The sequence below is a fragment of the Grampus griseus genome (genome assembly GCF_964374135.1).
Source record: "Grampus griseus genome assembly, chromosome: 9".
Lineage (NCBI taxonomy): Eukaryota > Metazoa > Chordata > Mammalia > Artiodactyla > Delphinidae > Grampus > Grampus griseus.
The window spans coordinates 48,568,913-48,588,174 of record NC_139003.1 but is presented as its reverse complement, the minus strand read 5'-3'; the positions used below and the strand labels follow the sequence as shown (position 1 = coordinate 48,588,174).

Genomic DNA, 19,262 nt, shown 5'->3' with positions numbered 1-19,262 from the left:
TCTGCAGAAATCCGATGCAGAGCAAGCCACTGTGAATACAAATCAAACTTGGCCATTAAAGAAAAGGAGCAAAACTTCATCAGGTACATTTTGTACCTGAACTCTTGAAATCACCTTAAATTATATCATTCTGGGTCATCAGTAATTAATGATACTATATCTGTACAGATTCTACAAATACATATACAAGCACACACAAGCACTGATATGCAAATGCATACACGTATACACATATGATATATATTCACATATATACAGGCACATGTATAACTTACATATATTCAAATTTGCTCCATCTGGAGCCAAAGAAATGAGTACTAAATCTCTAAAACAAGGAGTCAAGGAAGTAAGACTTTTGATTCCCTTGAAGCTGAAGAATTACAAGGAAGCTTGTCAACGCGAGGTGGCGCCCTTGATCTACTAATCCAGCCGAGGCCAATTCACGAGCTGTCAAAAGTCAAGGTCACAAATTGTCTTTTTTCATCAAGGTCAAGGTTTAAGGCCTTTCCTAGTCCTGTCATTTCAACAAATATCAAAACCTGCCCTCTCAGACACATGCAGACCCAACAGCAGACTTTAAAATACGACAGCCTGGGCATCGCTGATACTAAACAACTGGTTTTCATTTTCCACAGGGAGCCTGGGAATTTATATTATCTCTTCCTCCTTTCTTTTCTCTCCCTTTTAGAATACCTGACACTTTAACCTTCTTGAAGCACTTATCTAAATTTTTAGGATTTTAGTTGTGAGGGATTTCTCCTTTTGCTTGAAAAATTTGTAGCCAAAAAACAAAACAAAACTGAATAATATAGAAAAGAATGGTCCTTGGTTTGTATAGGACAAACCTGCTCCTTTTCTTTCTGTGCAGTGCATGTTTAGCATAGGAAAATAACGAGTATTTCCTTCAGATTTTAATGGCAGTGACTACTTTATTAACATAATTAATACCACTATATCAACTATCTACAGGTCTAAGTTGTTTCTTTTTTACTATTATTTTTAGTAGAAATATTTGAAAAGCAGGTGCACAAATACATTTTCACAGTGTGCTGAATGTCTTTATTTACAAGATAGCATTTTATAGTGAATATGAACAAGATGAATGTGCTGGTTGAAATAACTGCTTGATTAAAGATGTGCTGTGAAGATGAATCCCTAAACTTTCTAATGCAGTCTCATAACACAATAAACAAGGAAAAAATACTAATTCCTTAATGGATCAAAATATAGAAAGTAAACATCTAACTGTCACAGGGGAATGGATTTCCATTCTGACTTTTCTAAAAAATAAAAAAGGAAAATTATTTCTCCAGCAATATGTTTATTAAGTATTGGGAAATATCAATTTAAATGAAAAATTGTGTTCAAACCAAAGGCCACCATGTTAGGGTAGGACCTCTCAGGAGATCTGACACAAAGTGAATTCCGTGAATTATCTGATGCTTTAAATATTTTTTAAAGCTATCAAATCCTTTGAAAAGTAGATTATATTGGGGCGGAAAATATTGTCCAAATGCCACAAAAGATCTTGTCATAAGCAAGTAAAAATTATTATCAGAAGGACATTCCCAACCTGGGGTTCCTCTGTAGCCTCAAAGGCTCAGCTGGTTGTATTTACTACCAAGACAAATGATCCTCGGAAGAGCTTTCTCTCCCTTTGCCCCTTCATAGTAAATAGTCCAAGATCATTATTTCAGTACCTTCTTCTCCTTTCCTTTCTAAATCTATACATGACACGTTTTGCAGAATATACAACAATGGTAGGACTTTCACTGAGATTTACCTGAGCAGTCACTTAACATGCAAAGGGGATTGTGATGGTGACCCAAGGACAAGCATACGTTTACAACAGCCTCTCGCATTTGTAACCAACTTTCGGATTATTATCGTATAACATACTGTCCTAAAATATAACGGTCACATAAATACTTACAAGATTTCAGTAAATGTGTAACTTATCTGAAATTGCGTATTTCGGGGTTGATGTTTGACTCTAGAGTTTTTCATTTAATGGTCTGGTGGGGTTGGCGGGAGAACTGGCAGTCTTTACCATTTCTTAGAGTAAAGTTTTAAAAGAGTTGTAGATTCCACAGGAGAAAAAGATTCCCCTTAGGAAAGCAAAATGCCAGTATCTCTCTTTCTCTTTCCCATTCTTCAATTATTATTAGCATTATAATCATTATCTGGACAAAGCAACAAGTTCTGAAGCATTTCTTCAAGTTGCCCTCTAGCTCCACTTTTAATCCATTAACTAGTGGTCTTCAGTTTGTTGATAACTTTTTTCTCTTTGACCCTCCTGTTCTGGAACCAGATTGTAACCTGCCGCTCGGAGAGATTCGTGGTGGCTGATATCCGCCTACGTTTGTCCTTGGTAATGAATTTGTTTGTAGCGTATTCCCGTTCGAGTTCTTTTAATTGCACCTTGGTGTAAGGGACGCGCTTCTTTCTCCCCCTCCTGTAGGAGCTGGCGTCTGAGGGATGAGAGACCACATCTGGAAAATAGGGAAGGCAAGTTACAGAAGGGTCAGATCCAGGCCAGGACACAGGCAACAGCTCTATCTGAGACACCGCCTTGCAGTGCCCGGCTGCCCTTTGCCAGGCTGTACAATCCAGCCTTTCTGCCAAAATCTGGAGGGCCAGTGGGGAGGGTGGTTAGTTCTGCACTGAAATGAAATCGCCCAGGGATCCAATGACCACCCCAGCCCAGGCCACTCTGCCCACACAGCAGCGGGCTTTGCTTGATCTCCTGGCCCAAACGTTAGCACCAGGCTCAGGGGACAACACTTCTACGCCCAGATTCCTCGCTGTATCCCCAAAGCCCCAACACTTGATGTTTCTACACTGAAGGATTTTTGAGAGAACGAATACGGGCAATTTGGTGAACCATTTCCAGGTCAATTTCCCATCCTTACTTAAGTCGATGTCAAGGGCTGGCGAGGGCGGGGCGCAGAGGGAGAAGGAAGCCAGCTAGGGTCCCCACAAGCTTCTTCTCAGCTATCCCTCACCCAGGGAGAGCCAGGACCAGCCCAACTCAAGAGCAGTGCGGGCAGGGCAGGCCAGCCGGGGTCGGGCTCCCAGGGGTGCAGCACCACTAGGACAGGCCAGGGAGAGAGCAGAGGGGCACGAGGGTGACCCAGGAGCGAGCGGAGAAGCTGGAGCAGAACCGGAGGACCGGGACTGAGAAAGGGGCGCCATTTACCGGGCAGAGTGGACTTCCAGAGGTGGGAAGGCTGTGCCTGCTCTTTGGGGCAGTACATTTGGCCGTTCCAGCCGTTGGGCAGCGCCCAGGGCTGGTAGCTTTCCATGGGAAGACCCAGGGGCTCGTGGCGCGACTCTCCAGGGCCCCCGAGACCGGGCACCACCGGCATATCCAGGTAGCCAGGCACGGGCTGATGGTGGTGGTAAGGCCCGGGCGCATAGCCCTGGTGGTAGAAGGCGAACTCCTTAGCGCGTGAGCTGAACTCCTCGGCCGCGGGGCCAGCGGTGTCCATGTACTTGTCCGCGAAGGCAGCGGCGGCGGCCGAGGCTGGCTGCGCGCACGACTTGATGGCGTTGGGGTGCGGGCCCATGCGGGCGCAAGGGTAGTAGCCGCTGCCGAAATAGCCGTAGGGCAGCGCTGCGGGCCCCGACGAGCTCTGCGCCGCCGCTGAGCAGGGACTGCACTGCTTGGCGGCCTCGGCGCCCGCTGGGCCCGCGGGGCCCGGTCCTCCCGAGGACGACGCCGCCGCCGCCGCTGCTGCAGCTGCGGCGGCGGCGGCAGCGGCGGCGGCGGCCGACGGGGGCGCCTCCCCGGGCGCGCTGCTGTAGGCGGCCGCGGCGCCGGGCGCCAGGGGCGCCGGGTGCGCCATCAGGTTGCGGCACTGGTTGGCTGCGGCCGCCGCGGCCGCCGCAGCCGCCGCCGCCACCGAGAAGTTGCCCCCCGCGGCCGCAGCCGCCGGGTGGGGGAAGCCCCCGCCCCCGGCCCCAGCCGCAGCCGCCGCTGCCGCCGCCGCCGCCGCCGCCGCCCCTTCCATGTTCTTGTTGAGCTCGTCGGCCACCAGGCCGCCGCCGTTGTCGTAGAGAAACATGACGGTGGGCTCGATCCAGCGGGGGTGGAGGAGCACGGAGGCTGTCATAGCACGAGCCGCATGGAGAAGACCCCAGTGGCGCTGTTTTAAAAAGCCCCCAAGAAGTGAAGAGCGCGCGGCGCGGGGCCGGGGCCAGAGCGAGGGGGGCGGATCGCGCCCCGCGGGGTCGCGCCAGGCGGCTGCCCATTGGCCCGGGCGCCCCCCTTCCCGCTCCGCCCATGGCGTATGCAAAGCGGGCGGCTCCAACCCGGGCTCTGCTCTGTACACCCGCCGTCCCTGCCGCCGCCCGCGAGGTCCCCAGCGCCAGCGCCCGCCGCGCGGCCGCGCACCATTCACCCAAGGGAGAGGCGGGGGGTGCGGAAGGGTAGGGGCGGAGGACAGGGCGGGCGGGACCTGGAGGGAAGAGCGACCTCCTTGCAGCTCCCCTTCCCTTCCCATCTCCCAGTGAGGCTCGGAGCAGCGTAAGGCGGGGAGGGTATGGGGCGAGATGTTGGGTTGCGACCTGAGGCGATGGGAACAGGTCAGGTAAATCTGCGGACGGCTGGGGACGGTAAAGTAGCGAGGCGTAGACCAGGCTGGGTGTTTCTTGGGGCCTCCGGCGCTGTTTTCTTTCCAGGTATCCGCGCCTCTTTCTGCAGCGAGACACCAGCACGGACACTTGCGCTTTCGGCTTCGACAGCGTCGCGATTTGGCTCTCTTTCCGGGGGAACCGTGGCGGGGCGTTTGTGGATGCGCCTGGCTTATGGGTCCCAGGACATCCCACTGGAAAACTTGGACTACATATAGAAGCTTCCTCCCCTTCTTTGTCCACAGTGTTGGTGGGCAATCTCCTATACTCGTATTTAGGCCCATATGCTCAGAACGACCCATCACACCCACACGGACACACGCGCACACACACAAACCCAAGTGTGCTCTGATCACACACTCACACTTTTATATACAGACTGTTACTCACTTTGTCCCAGTAACAACTCTTCCTCCTCCAGAGACTTTGAGATGGAGAGAGCGATCTTTGTGCACCGTTATTCAGTGCTCCCACATCTCCAGCCTGGCTGGCCTGTCTTGGAAGGTTAAGAGGAACAGGCCCCAGCTGGGTGCTGAGCTGGGACTCGAGCCCCCCTTCTGGGGCTTTAATGAGGCTTCACAGAGCCTGGGCCGGAGCTGACTCTCCAGGCACCTGGGCACTCTATTGCACTCCGTTTGGGGACAGGAGAAAGGGACTCTCTGGGGCCACTTCATACCTTCCCGCCCCCCCCCCAAGTAGGACTGGGGAGAGCACTGTCTCCAGCCTGCAGCGGGTGCCCGGTCCTCCTCTGGACATGAACCAGCTCGAGAAGCTTTTTTTCCTCTGTGCCTGGGAAATGCGACCCTTTCCTGAGAGCACAGTGGGGTGTTGGTGCTGGAAGAGGCAAGCAGCTGTCATATTTTGGAGAGGGATTCTGGGGGTCCTGTCGCTTTCGGTCACATACTCTCACCTCCGATTGTGGATGCTGTGAGCTGGTCAGATGCCCAGAAAGGGAACATGCATTCAAAGTGAACATGAGTGCATTCCACCAGAGCATCAGAGTTTGGAAGAGTGCTGGACTCCCATCCCGGGCAGACTGGTGAGCAGCCAGGCTTGGACCTGTCTCCTGTCTCAGCTTGCAGACTCAGCCCTCAGATCAGGGCGCTGCGAATATCCCCATACCCTTACCAATATCCCCTTACCCCCGCCCTGGTCTGCTCTCTAAGTTTCCTGTTCTTCCCAAAGTGTCCGGACCAACGAGGCTGGGCTCCGGCTTTTATCCACCCTAATCCCAGGTTTGCCCGGACCAATGTAAGTGTTGCCCAATAAAACCTTCCATAACCCGCCCCCCCCCCGCACCGCCATACACATACCCAGTGTGCCCTTTCCCTCCTGCCTTTTTAGTAGCTCCGGGTAAATATTGATTTGCCCCCAGTTTACCTCCTCCCTGACTGACCATTTGCAGACTAAAGAACCAGCCTCTGTAGGGACCTGATTTTTGTGTTACTTTCCGGCCCGTTCGCCCCCCTTCCTTCCTCCAAGTGGCATTGTAAAACTCATGATGACAAAGAGACAGGGTAGGGTTTGAGGCCCCAGTTCCTGAGGACTTAAGGGCTGTTTTACATACAGGTCAGACACGGCTGGAGGCCAAGGTCAAGTTGAAAGTTGCAGTCTAGCCATCTTGAGAACTGCCATGCAAGCCTGGAGACCCAGGCAGCTCCTAAAGGCCCACTGCCCACCTACCCTCACTCTTGATTCCCTTTTCCTTTAGAATTCCTCCTGTTTCTGGCTCTGTTTGGTTACCCAGCAATTTTTGCTGCCTTTGTGGAGTTTTTGGGGCGGTGTTTACAGACTCTTCTTCTCTGCCTCCGCCCTGCTCTTGGCCCAGGCTTCGTTCCTCTTCTGTTTTCCAGCCAGACCCGGAAAAACGAAAACACAGCTCGGGGAGCCCCCACCAGCCAGCGCCTGTGCCAGCTCACCTCTGGCCATGGTGCAGCTGCCTCCCGGTGCACACCGCGGCCAAGGCCAGCTCCACATTCCTCCCTCACTCTCCCCACTTCACCGGAGACCGAGCCCTGCATGCAGAGGAAGGGCCCCAGCTCCACAGACTGCCAGAGCCAGCTAGGTCCCTCCCCACCAAAAATGGTGAGACAAGATTTCTGCTGAGGAGCCCCAAGAAGGTTTGTCTGGGAGGGACGGCACCGGGGGGAAGGCTTCGGATTGCATCTCGAATTAAGCTTTGCTTCCTAAACTCGGTAACCCCGCAAAGGAAGGGCGTCAGGCCTGAATTATTTATTGAGCTTTGTGGTGGATCTTTCGTGATCAAGTTATTGGGATATTTTCTTAGTTCTGAATATCTCTCTATCAAATTTTAAAAACTCGCGAGATGTGATTACTTAGAGGGAGGCAGCCCTGCCTGTTCCCTTATTGTCTTGGATCTCAATATACACAAAGTGATTTTTCTACCAGGCAAGTTAGTGGTGTCCTGGTGTGCCTTCACTGTTTTTAAAAGTCTGCCGGTCCCTTTAGATACTGAGTTGTAGCCACCAGTGGGGATGGTTTATAGAATTTGAATGAACTCCATGAATAATTTTTGGGTTTCTAGAATTTCTCCTTACTTTGAAGTAAACCTCTTTCTCTCCCCTTCTTGTCCATTGCTGAGAGACCCAAGAGATCCACTGTAGGTTCCCAATATTGTTTCTTAGCCTCTTAGCCCTCCAGGCAGCCACCAAACCTGCTTGCTGTGGAAAAAGAAAGGTTGGAAGGCAGTGAAGAACTGGAGAGTGCTCTGGGAAGCAAGCACAGACTCTCCCAGCGTTCTTCCTCTTTTCCCAAGGCAAGGTCAAGACTCACGTGCCTGCGCAGCTGGTTGGGTCTCATCCTCTGAGCTGTCCCTCTGCTTTTTTGTCTACCAGGCTCAGGAAGTCCTATGGGATTGCAGGGAGATGCCTCAACTTGAATCCCGGCAATGACAAGTTTATCCTCAGACCCTTTGTAGGCTTTGCTGGGAAGCCATGGCACTCATTGGGATCTGCGGGTGGCAGTGGCCCCTTGAACAAGAGGGTGGCAGGAGTGGAGGTGGACTTTGCCCGGCGCTCCCTGATTTCCTTTAGAGGAGCCCCGAGTGGGCAGCACGGCAAGATTGGAGGGCAGCAGCTTTTGTTCCAGGAGCTGCCAGATCCTCTCTCTTGCCAGTGCCTTGGCAGGCATAGCTTCCGACCTCCTAGGGCAGGCTGGGGTGCCCTGAGGGACTTTGGTTGCTCTGGAGCTGAAGAAAGATACTGTGGCTGGGTTTTTTTGGGAGGGGGGGGTGGGGACTCGCTGCCAGCCTGAGCTATGAGGCCCTGGGTTCCCAGGGTTGGAAGAGAAAAGGACAAAGGGAAACCGGGTTTTAATCGAGTTTGATTTTCACTAGCAAATGAAATTTACCTGCTCTCACTTTAACTTGGAGGAGGCTGTCAGCACTGCTCTCTGGCACTATTTCTCTGCATCCATCCAGCATTAGGATAAACATTCCTTGGTTGGTTTTAAAGACACTTTGTATTTCAGGATATTCATGTGTTTCTAATGTATCCAAGCAGCTTTACGAGCTGCATTTGCAGAACATCTTAACCCTCTCTCTCCCATTGCAGGAGGGGTAGGGGATCAGAGATAATGGCAAAGGAAGAAAGATCCAGACGGGGAAATGGCTGAGGAGCTGAGGCTAGCTAAGAGAGAAAGAAAGAGAGAAAGGGGGCAACACCAGAACAGGATAGCACTTCCAAAACTGTAGTCAACCAGACTGTTTGGGACAGATGCAGTTGAGGGACAGCTTTGTCCATGGTGGGCTTTATGAGTTTCCCCACCAGGGTAGAAACTGTACTCTTTCTTAAGGAGAAAGGGTAGGTTCTGAAGAAATCTGGGCCAGCCCTGGCCAGTAGGCAGAGAAATGGCACATCCTGAACCACTTGCTGAAGCTTTTGTTCTAGATTTTTTTCTTTTCTTTCTTTCTTTCATTTTTTTTCTTTTCTTTTCTTTTTTCTTTTTTTTTTTTTTTTTTTTGCCATTTGAAGGCAACACAAGGCCCAAGGCTGTAGGGACAGTTTTGTACTGTGGGAAGTCACTTGGCACTGTGGTGACCGAACGCTAACATGGTGAAAATGGGAGGATGAGCAAGATGCAGGAAGATCCACGAAGACCCCCACTTTGCCTTGAAAGATGCCCTCATCCTGTGGATTTTGAGGACAGTGAATTTTTGGAGGAGCAGCTGTCCCTCTGCCTGGTGTGTTCCTTCTTGTACCAGGCCTTCAAGGCCACCAGTGCACAGAGCCCCAGAAAGCACCCCACTTCCAGCCCTGCCCTGTGGTATTTCTCACAGAAAGTCCTTGAGCAGGAATAGGGGCGTCTCCCCTTTTAGAACAACCAGGCCCAGGTCCCAGGCTCCCTTGAGGAGCAAGCCCTTCTGCACAGTGCCAGCCAGCGGTGCCCAGACTCCGCAAGCTTGGCGCAAACTTGGAGTGAAGGGTGCGTTCCCACCTCTGAGACCAGCGGCCCTCCGGCTCAGGGAGGCCTGGGTGATTCCCCCAGTGGCGGCGGAGGCAGTGATGGTGAGGGGAGTGCTGCCTGCCCCGACGGTGCTGCCGCTGCTCTGCTGTTAACAGGACCTGGAAACTCAGCCTCCACTTAAAGGACGGGAGCCTGCGTTAGAAGCAGAGGGAACTCAGAGAAGTGCTCCTCAGAGGCAGGAAGCGCCTTCTCGAAGTCCTCAGTGCGCCGGCCAGGGTACCGGTCCACAGGACTGCGGGGCCCATGCCACCCAGGGGGTGAGCTCCCCGTCACTCCGCCGGGGCGCCGGGAGAGCGCAGGAAGGCCGAGGAATTCTGGGAGGCTGCGGTGTGAAAAGGGCGAGAGATCTCCGTCCCGACGCTGTCTGTTTGTCCCTGCCACAACCCAAGAGGAGTCCCAACTGCCGGCCTCCACCCCCATCCTAGCTTGATGTTCGGGCCCGCAACAAAACAGGAAACCAGCTCTGGGGGCTGTGGATTCATTATGTCAACAAATACACCGAAGACATTCGAACATTTGAAGGAAATAGGGGGCTTGGACGTAAGCCTGGCTCCGCGGGAGCCCCCAGCTTTCATGCCGAGAAACCGGTGCAGGCGGCCACGCGGCCTGGGCCTGGGCCCGCGTGAGTCCGTCTCTCCCCAAAGACTCCCACGTCCCTGACCCGGGTGGCAGATTCTTAATGCATAGAGCAGCTAAGGGAAGAAAACTCACCAGCGCAGCCACGAGAAAGGGGAACTCGGAACAGAGCACCGAGAGGTGTGATCAGACTTTTACGTGCAGGTTATATGCCCTAATCGTAACGATGTGTGTGCACACACAGATTCACGCATCAAATGAGCGCACACACCCAGTGAACGTGGACATCCAAAGTCCTGTGGGTGAAATACAGGCATCATACCAAGTCTTGAGGAAGAATAGTTCACCCTGTCGGACCAGTCTGGTGACATATTTCGGGGTGGCTGGCGTCTCCCTACCCTTGCTGATTTTTCCAACCACTCACCGTTCCCTCCCCCGCGGTTTTGCAAATACACCTGTCCCCAGTGGAAGGCAAGCCCCCGATTGGCATTTACCTGGTTCGGGTGTTCTCCCCAGAAACTTTGGCTGGCTCTGGGGACCCGCGCTGAGCCGATCAGAAGCACCGACGTTACTCGTGGCGCAGCTGCCGCTCCTTTGTCCCGCTGCTCTGGCCCCGTTCGCCCCAACGCTCAGGGAAACGAAGCAGCTCAATAAAAACTTTTGATATTAGTTTTTATGGGTATTTACACTCTGGTCAGAGGAGCTGAGTACGGAAGCTCCATTAATCAGCCCCCAACCTCGGGTTCGGATGCTCAGTTTATGGGTTGGGAAAGTGAGCTTGCCGGAAAGAAAGCATGGGGATGGCTGGCTGATTCCAGAGAAATGAAAAAGGGAGCAAGGTCGTTTACCGTTTTTGGAAAACGAAGATTAAAAGGGTAACTCCAGGTGCTACCCGACGGACTACGTTTTTATTTGACCCCCTGGCAGGGATAATTTTTCCACCTTTGCCTAGCGCAACATTTTTTAAAAAATCTTTTTATTATGGAACTTTCCAAACACACACAAAAGTACAACGGACCCCTATATACCCAACTCTTCGTTTCAACCATTATTATCATTTAGTCTTTCATGTTTCATCGTCCACTTCCACTCTTTTTTCCCCTGGAGTATTTTAAAGTAAATCCCAGGCATCACATCATTCCACTTCCAACATAGGATTTTGAAGATAAATTCAAGGTTAAGCAAAATTGCTCAATAAAATGAATCCTTCCTATGTCTGAGGGTAAGAGGTCAGTGTGTTTGAACTTGAATTTTTCTGATTACAATCTAGAAAGGACTTGAGGGTCCACCCAAGAGAAATCTGGACAAAAAAGGAGAGTGGCGTGTTGGGCATCTCTCCTGAAATTTTATGTGTCTCTTCATCAAGAATACATATGTATGAGTGAGACACATGTTACCCTTTACCATGAACATGTCGTCCTTTAATTGAAGATTTCTACTGCTGCATCAGGATTTGGGAGGAGAGATGAAAACCATGCCTCAGTCCTTTCTATGTCCTAAATTGACATCTATTTCCCTCTTATTGGACAAATAATCATTTCCCATTTCAACACACCTCCTCCCCTTGTAGAAAGCACAGAGAGACTTCTAATGATTAATCTAGGAAGGGAAAGTTTGTTCTGCGTTGATATATCATTGCAGTAATGACAGTTTTCAAGAACAAATGCAATTCTATATATTAAAAAAACTCCTCAGCAGTAAAATATTTTTAAAAAAGAATTACTAAAGGTGTTGTGGCTTGCTTTGTTTTAATTCAGTGATCTAATTGACAATGAGTATGACCCTCCTCTGAGGCGTGATTTCACTAAAGCCTTGGCAATTTTAGAAAGCAAAAAGGCAAAAATGGAAAATAGCAAACCGTTGAATCTGACAAATTCTACACCACCCAGCTACTTAATAAATTCAAATCCCACTTGTCTGCGTGGATATTGGCCATCCTTTCTGGGGCAGAGTATTGGGTTATTTTGCGTTTGGATTGTTTATGTCTCCTTAATTAATTTTTTTGAGGAGTTGTGAAATATCTGGGACACTTTGACCCTGGGATGCTTTTATGCTAATAATATATACTAAGATGTATGCTAAAATCACTGCTCATCACAGTAGAAAAGAGCTATTTGGCTAAACTCATAAGAGATGTGTAAATTAAGCAAAAGGAGAAATTACGTGCACAGATTTTATATAACTTTCTGACAACTCCAACTACACCCAGCAGAAGCCCCTGGAGACGTTGGCCTCGAGTCCCTCCCCTGCAGGCTATGGAACATCAGCGAGATCAGTCCCTACCAGGGATCTGGGCAGCTCCTTCAAGGGTCCCTGGTCTCCTGATTCTAGGATGGAGTTCACCACCACGGGTATTACGGTTTGGGTCAGGGTCACCGGTGGAGACTGCAGAAGTGGGAAGATTCGGAGGAAGAGGGAGAAGGGAGGAGAGATACCGCAGCAAAGCTGGGAGACAAAGAGGAAAGGGGAGACGGGAGGGTGCAACATAAAAAGGAAAACATAACTCCCATCAAAAAGTCAAGCCATGCAGCCCAAGTCAGGCCCATGTTTTTAAAGCTGCACAGAAATCCATTCTCTGTGGAAGCCTGTTCTCCGAGGAAGCCTGGCTGGGCCCCCCACCCCCACCCCGCTGGGGTGGAGGGGACGCTTAGGCTGTAGGTCTCCCTGCGATTTCTTTAACGGCACAAAAATAATCTGAAGCTTGAAAAACCGATTGGAGTCCAGAGTTAAATGTGAGCATGAACTTCTGCCCATAGAGAGTGGGAGCAAGGAATTCTGGCTGGTATCCGCTGCCCCGGCATAGGTCTTGAGCCATACTTGGGACAACCCCTCGAGCCTGCTAGCAATTATGTGCTCTCAGCCACTTTTAAAAAGGCCATATTTCTTTACATTTCTAGGACCTAATGTGGGGTTATGTCGGGTCATGGGACCCTTGGCTGGTGCAAAGTAATTTGATGTCACTGAGAGCAAACAGACTCGTTTGTCACCCAGAGGAATAGACATCCCCACGGGCCTGAGCTGGGAGCAGAGCAGAGCGGGGCTGGCTGGGGCTGGGGGATCCAGCCATGGGTCCAGTGCTGGCTTAGCCAGGTGGGCTGGGAGGGGGCTTTCTGGGTTGTTCATGTAGGTGCAGGGGAGTGAGGAGTCAGCTCTGTTCCAAGCACACATATCAGCCCGTTGAGCTTGTGTGGGACCCAGATTGTTTCAGGCCCTTGCATCCCAAGTTCATTTTCAATAGGACCCAAGTCTCAGTTTTTCATTCCCTGAAGTTAAAGCTGGTTAAACCAGGAGCAGTCCTTTCCCCCTCACCCCACTCCACTCACTGCTGCTCTCATGGTCTGTATCGGACTCAATAAAACCGAAGGGAGTCTCTCTACCTGAGGAATGAGATTCACCCAGCTAAGAGGTATGAAGAGGAGAGGGCACAAGGCACCATACACCTTATACTCCTTTGGGGATGACTTCAGTGTTGACAGGGCTGGCTAACATCATGGTGAAGGGCTTCAAATCGTTTGCCTACAATTGTCTTATCCACTGTTTCCAGTTCCTTTCATTTTGGGGGGAGTAGGATAACACAAAACAAAAGAACAGGATTCCCTGAGCCCTCCTTTGAGAATCAGGGAATGTTTAAGCCCTGGAGTATGGGTAGGTGTGGAGAAGGCAACTTGATGGACAAAAGGAGGAGGGAGGAGGCCACTTCTGACAGCCCTGGACCGAGCATGAGGTGGGAGTCCTCCTATCGAGGGCAACTCTCAGCAATTATCACTGTCCCCTGCAGGCCCCACCCCAGAGGGCCTGGAGGGTCTATCAGCGGGGCCGCAGGCCCACTCTTGGGGGCCCCAGTCATGGATCCATGAAGTCCTGGGATTCACACATTGCAATGTGGCACATACGTATCCCTTGGCCTCCTGTATCATAAGAAGGCATCCCGGGGCTGCTCCTCGTCCCTGGTAATTCTTAGATGATGTAGTGGAACAATCAATGGAACAAGAGGGAAAAGTTAGATCCAGCCAAAGTGGTCAGCCATGAGGGCCCGAGGAGAAGACCCTGCTTTAAACAGGTGAAGCCAGCCAAGAGAAAAGTTGCAACTGGCATCTCTGAGGCAGATGGGGAGGCCTGCAACAGAATCCACCTATCTTTCTGCCCACCTCCAGGTTAGGAAGAGGTGCTGGCGCAGCTAGGAGAGCTAATGTAAGAGACGGCATTTCATGGTGGGGCCCGTTCTCCCAGGGTTGTGAAAGGCGCCCAGTCCTCCATAGAAATGAGACAGTCTGGGCAAGAGAAAGAAGACAGGGCGAGGTCCAATGGCTCTGCAACAGAGATGCAGTGAAAACACACCTGTGCACCCTGGGAAGCTGGGCTCCTACAGCTCTGCAGTGTGCCTGGCCAACACCAGCCCGCAGGTGGCGAGGGCTCAAAGCAGACCACTGGGTGGGATGGCCTTCAGGGCATTTGCCTCACCTGAATTCTGCAGCGATCTTTTGGTTCCCAGAGTCACTCGGTACCCTGGAGGAGAAACCACATATGTCGCTCCAGCACTCTACTGGCTCTGGGTTCAGGATTTCCAGGAAGAGTTGAACGGATATCCGAGCATCCTGGGCCCAAATGCTCTCCGTTGGCTGACCAGGACCCCAACCTGGAGAGAGGAAAGCCAATGAGAGCTAGACCTTTCCTCTCTGAGGTGGAAATAGTGCCTCGGTCCTGAGTGGGATCCCTGCCCTGGCCCGGGAACATCGAGGCAGCCGCATGCTTCGAAGGGGCGGCCGGAGAGAAAGGGTCTTCTCTTCTAGGCCCTCCCACCCCCGCACAGTTTAGCGGCAGTCACGGTCGCGGCCGGCAGAGGCCGAGGATGATCTCAAGGCGCCGCTGCAGTTGCGACCTCTTCCCACTAGATGTCTTCCCAGTTAATCGGAATTGAAGGACGTTGTCTGTTCCCGGTGCCCGAGACTCGATTTCCCCCGTTGCTTTTTGAAGTCTGGAGTTCCGCTGGGAAAGCAAACCTTTTTCTTTCTTTCTTATGGCCCGTGCCCCGCCCCGTGCTCCAAATTCCGGCTCTGGAAATCTATCAGAATTAAGCTCCGGCTCCCTATGGGCCCGCTTCGGACCCGCTCAAGGCATTGGAATCTTTTTATGACCTTTGATGTGTTTAAATAACATGGCAAGGCTGAGTACACACCTCGGATTAAACTTTAATCGGCTGCAGTCAAGGTCGCCCAGGTGGTAAACGCGTTTCCTCCGACGTCTCCTGGCAGACACTGTGGGGTCCAAGGTCTGGGGCTGAGGCCCTCACTGTGCCCTCCTGCCTCTACCCAGGCCTGGGTGGGGGGGCCAGGGCCAGAGCCATCCCACTGTGCCCCAAGGAGTACTGAAGAAATGGGATCGGAGGCAGACACCCAGGGTGGCCTAATGACCCGAGCACAGTTTTTATAGCTACTAGACAGAAGAGTTAAAAATTCCAAGAGGCACTTCCAGTTTCCCCTGACTCCAGAGAATAGCTGTAGGTCCAAAGTCATGGTCAGCGCCTTGATTGTCTCCCCCAGCATGGTTCTGGTCGCTCAAGGAGAGAGGGGTGTTGCTGGTAACGATGGATCGTGCAGCCAAGTTACTGATTGTTTTTAAGGTTGCCAAGCCCTTGAGAGGTACTTCTGGATCTAGAACCCAGGCCCTTCCCCCATGCCAGGCTACACAAAGTTAGCTTGAATGGTCAGCTGGATTGAGTCACCGGGGCTGAATATAACTTTCTGAACCAATATTCGTGTCATGGAGAATTGTCTTGGACAGTTATTTAGGAAAAAAAAATCCAAGGCTAGAGCAGAATGTACATTGAAGGCTACCAGTGTGGTTTACAAAAAGGGGGTGAGTAATAAGGGCTGGAAGGATAGTCAAGCCACCAATAACAGTGGCTTCCTCTGGGGTGAACTGGGGGTCAGAGGGTCAGATGGAGAATTCACTATTTTTGTATTGTTTGTAATTTGCACAGATTTCATGTGCTAGCCAGTGGGGTAGCACTTGTCGGGAAATAGGGTGCCCTGTTTATCTCATGGCCAAACATCCTAGGAAATTCCCTCCACATGTCAAACCAGATTTGGATTCAGAGGAGACATTGAAATAAGGCACCTCCAAACTTAGATCTCAGCCCTACAGGCATCCACTCAGATTCCCATCCCCTGGGAGAAGTTCTCAGGCTTTTCTCTGCTGGGCTTGCCCTGACCTGGAAGTGAACATGCCACCCCAGGATATAGAACCCCAGCTATTCACAGCAACAGGAGAACCCCACTGTCGCAAAACGAATTAAAGCCTTATCTTCAATTTTCCCCCAACTCACGAGTGCCTGAGGGTTTGTAGACAAAGCCCGTGTATGCTCCTTCAGTCTAGAGTGCTTACAGCCCCTAACCATGGTGTGGATAGTAAATATCCTTTCTGTGTATATTTGATTTGTCAATTTTTGTCTCTAAGGGTCAAGAAGCTCCACATACTTGACTGGGGTGTTGACTTCTTGAGTTAGAGACAATAATATTATCACTGACTAAAGTTAGTTTTAAAAGTGCTTCTTTGTGGAGCCTTTTGGGGGTTGGTAATGCTCTATATCTTGATCTGGGTAGTAGTTACACAAGTGTATACACATATAAAAATTCAGTGAGCTGGGTGCTTAAGATTTTTATGCTTTGCTATATATGTAAGTTATATGGCAATAAAAAAATTTTTAAGTGCTTCCTCATAACAACCTGCGAAGTAGGTCCTGAGGTTATTATAATCATCTCCATTTTACAGACACTGCAACTAAGACTCAAGGGAAGCTAGAGCGTCCCTGGCCTCCGTGGGAGAAAATAACCACTCCCAGCTTCCTCCTCCCAATCTGGCTGCTTCAACAGGGAACTCTTTCTTTCCCAGCAGATTTCTCAGGTAACAGGAACCAGCCCAGTCTAAAGACGCCCTTCTCAGGGTGGTTGTGAGGCAGGAATGTGATAGCCAGCTCCCTCTTCAAAATTTTTAGGCTTTGAGTAGGGAGAGGATGCGGAGGACAGTGCCCAGAGGCTGTAAGGCCTAGAGGGCCCCACTCGCGCCCCTCTAATGAGGAAAAGCGGCCTCTGGGGCTTGGAACCTATTTTCTTCTCCTTATTCCAGTCACCCCTGCCCAGGCACCCTGCACCCTGCAGCAGAGCCTGCGTCCTGGGAGAACCCTCGTCCCGGGAGACGCCTCCAGAAGGCTGCACCCTCCCGCCTGTACCCACCCCCCCCCCGCACCTTTTCTCAAAAGCACTAGAGGGGGTGGCGTGGGGTGTTCTGAAATTACGGTGGCTGCAGCGAGATGGCCGAGGATAGAGAAAGCGGTTGTTGTTTATTCCAGGCACAGTCGCAAAAGGCTTCCAAAAAGATCGAGCCGAGATATTTTATTGTTCAGCCTGTCTGCAGCCTGTAATTATGCGTTCAAGATGTTTAATGTGTGCAAATGCATTAGCCGCTTTCGCTGGTGAAAACCCTAGCTGGGGGCGGGGGAGAGGCAAGTCTGGAGATAATTATGTCGTACAGTCGCAAACAGTATTCTGCTCTTACTGTAAACGGCCCCGGCCACCTTTACGAGAAGCCAGGAAAACTTGGAGAGTGACTCGTCGCGTTTACGCGGGCAAACTGGTTTCTTCCTTTCGTTTTCTCCCGTATTGTTCGAAGTGTCTATTGGGCATCGTCTGTGCCAGGTTCAGGGGCTCGCCAGAGAGAAGGCGCCGGCCGAGGAGAGCCCGGAGCGGCCGGCACGGGCGTGCGGAGCCCGCGGCCCTCGGAGGCCGGGCCTGGCGCGCGGGCCTGGCAGCGGGAGGCGGCTGGGCTGGTGGCCCGGAGCCCTGACGGCCCCAGGCAGCCCCCGGCTTGGGCAGGAGCGAGCACTCCCGCTCTTCCCGGCCGTTCGGGTCTCTTCCCTCCTCAGCTCCTCATCAGGCCGCGATCGGCACGCCCGCAAGCCCACTGCGAGGCGGCTCCGGCTGCAAATGCGAACGCTGGGCCGAGGCCCTGGGCCCGCGAGCCCTTACTGGGGAGGGGTGCGGGGTCGGCTAGCATTGGGCTGACCCGGGGTGAACTGGCTCTTTTGGGTCCCGGGTGCTGAGGGGCCGAGAGAACAGCTGGGTTGGGGGAACCCCGCCTCCACACCACCGGGCCGGCCTGTCGGCGCACCCACTCCACCCGGCGGAGGCTTGGCGTGCGGCGCCAGGCGCTCTCCGGGAAATTTGTAAGGTCCTGTGCTGGCACCTCCCACCGCGCGACACGTACATCTCGGTCCCCATATTCAGGCAGCGGCTCCGCCAGCCGAGCGAGAGTGACCAGCGCAGGGAAAACAGCAGTCCAGGACGGGGACCAGTCCCCTGAGGGACCAAGGCGTGCGTTTGCAAGACAACAACAGCTCCCGACTCCCCAGATTTCTGTTTCAGCTCAGGCTTTTAGGACAAAAACAAGGCCGCGGTGTGGAGCAGAGGCGGCTCTGGCCCGAGTGCCAGGCGGGGCGCATCTCTGGCTCCGCGATCCCCGGACGCGAAACCCCTGGAGCGCGGGCCTTGGGAGGCGGGTCTGGGGCAGCTGCGGGAGGCTCCTCTTTGCTGGAGGCCGGCAGACTCCCTACGGGAATCACTGGGTCCGGGGTCCCATTAGTGCAACCTTCCGCCGCGGACCTGTGTCCTCTCATTTCTCCTTAGGAAACGACTGGATTTTGAAACTCATTTTTGGCCGCTGATTTCAAACAAAACAAAACGTAAACATTGGGCGTTCATTCCATGTTGTGGGACACGTAAGAAAATCGGTGTAGGATCCAGGGTGCATTTTCTGAGGCCTGGCAGCGCTGTTGCCCCTGCCAACCCCCTGGCCCCAGGGCATGGAGAATAGGCGGGTGTGGAAGGATGTCATCCGGGAGGATGACATAATCCCATAATCCCAGGAAGGGAAATACTCGCACAGAGCAGAAAAACAAAACCCACCAGAGATGATTTGTTTCTGCTTCAAATGCATGATCCATGGAGAATCCCTTTGGGCTACAGTGACTTGGGCTCCGGGGTCAGGGTCCTTAGATCTACCAGTGTTGCGGAGGCTCCCGGAGATGTGAGCTCCCAGCCTCTCCCCTGCGGGTGCAGGCTCCAGCTAAGGGGGATGAAAGGGAGAAGGAAAGCCTAATGGGGTCCTGGGTGGCTACAACCCCAAAGCAAACACCATGCCTTGGATGCCTCCATGAAATGAATTTGCCAGACTTGGAGGAGGTTCCCAGACTTGGAGGAGGCAGTAGGTTAGTGATGCAGCAGCTAGAAATCTGGGGACAGCCAGACCTGGCAGGAGGTGCAGACTGAAGCTTTCAGACTCCCTCGCGTTGTTCTTCCTCCTTCCCCTTGTGTCTCCCTTTCTCTCTCCTATCTTTACCCCACTCCAGGGGGTCAGGCCTCCAGGTGCAAGTGGCTTAGTTCCCAGGCTCTACTTGGATTGGATGGAGAGACTGGGAAGTTTGAGGAGGGGTCTCACTAGTGGTTCAGATTTCGGAGACTCCAGAAGTGGCTACCTCCTACTCCCCCACCCCCCAAAAAAAACCTCACAAA

The 19,262-nt window shown here is 52.2% G+C and overlaps 1 protein-coding gene across 1 annotated transcript; it reads right to left on the bottom strand.

Moving 5' to 3' along the window:
* Nucleotides 1-2,247: 2,247 nt before the first annotated feature.
* On the bottom strand, nt 2,248-4,115 carry HOXA13 (homeobox A13; the record flags this gene model as incomplete). The annotated part of the gene is made up of 2 exons (XM_082662371.1): nt 2,248-2,492; nt 3,200-4,115. 2 exons carry the CDS (start codon nt 4,113-4,115, stop codon nt 2,248-2,250), a joined length of 1,161 nt encoding a protein of 386 aa, XP_082518497.1.
* Between the last annotated feature and the right edge of the window lie 15,147 nt (nt 4,116-19,262).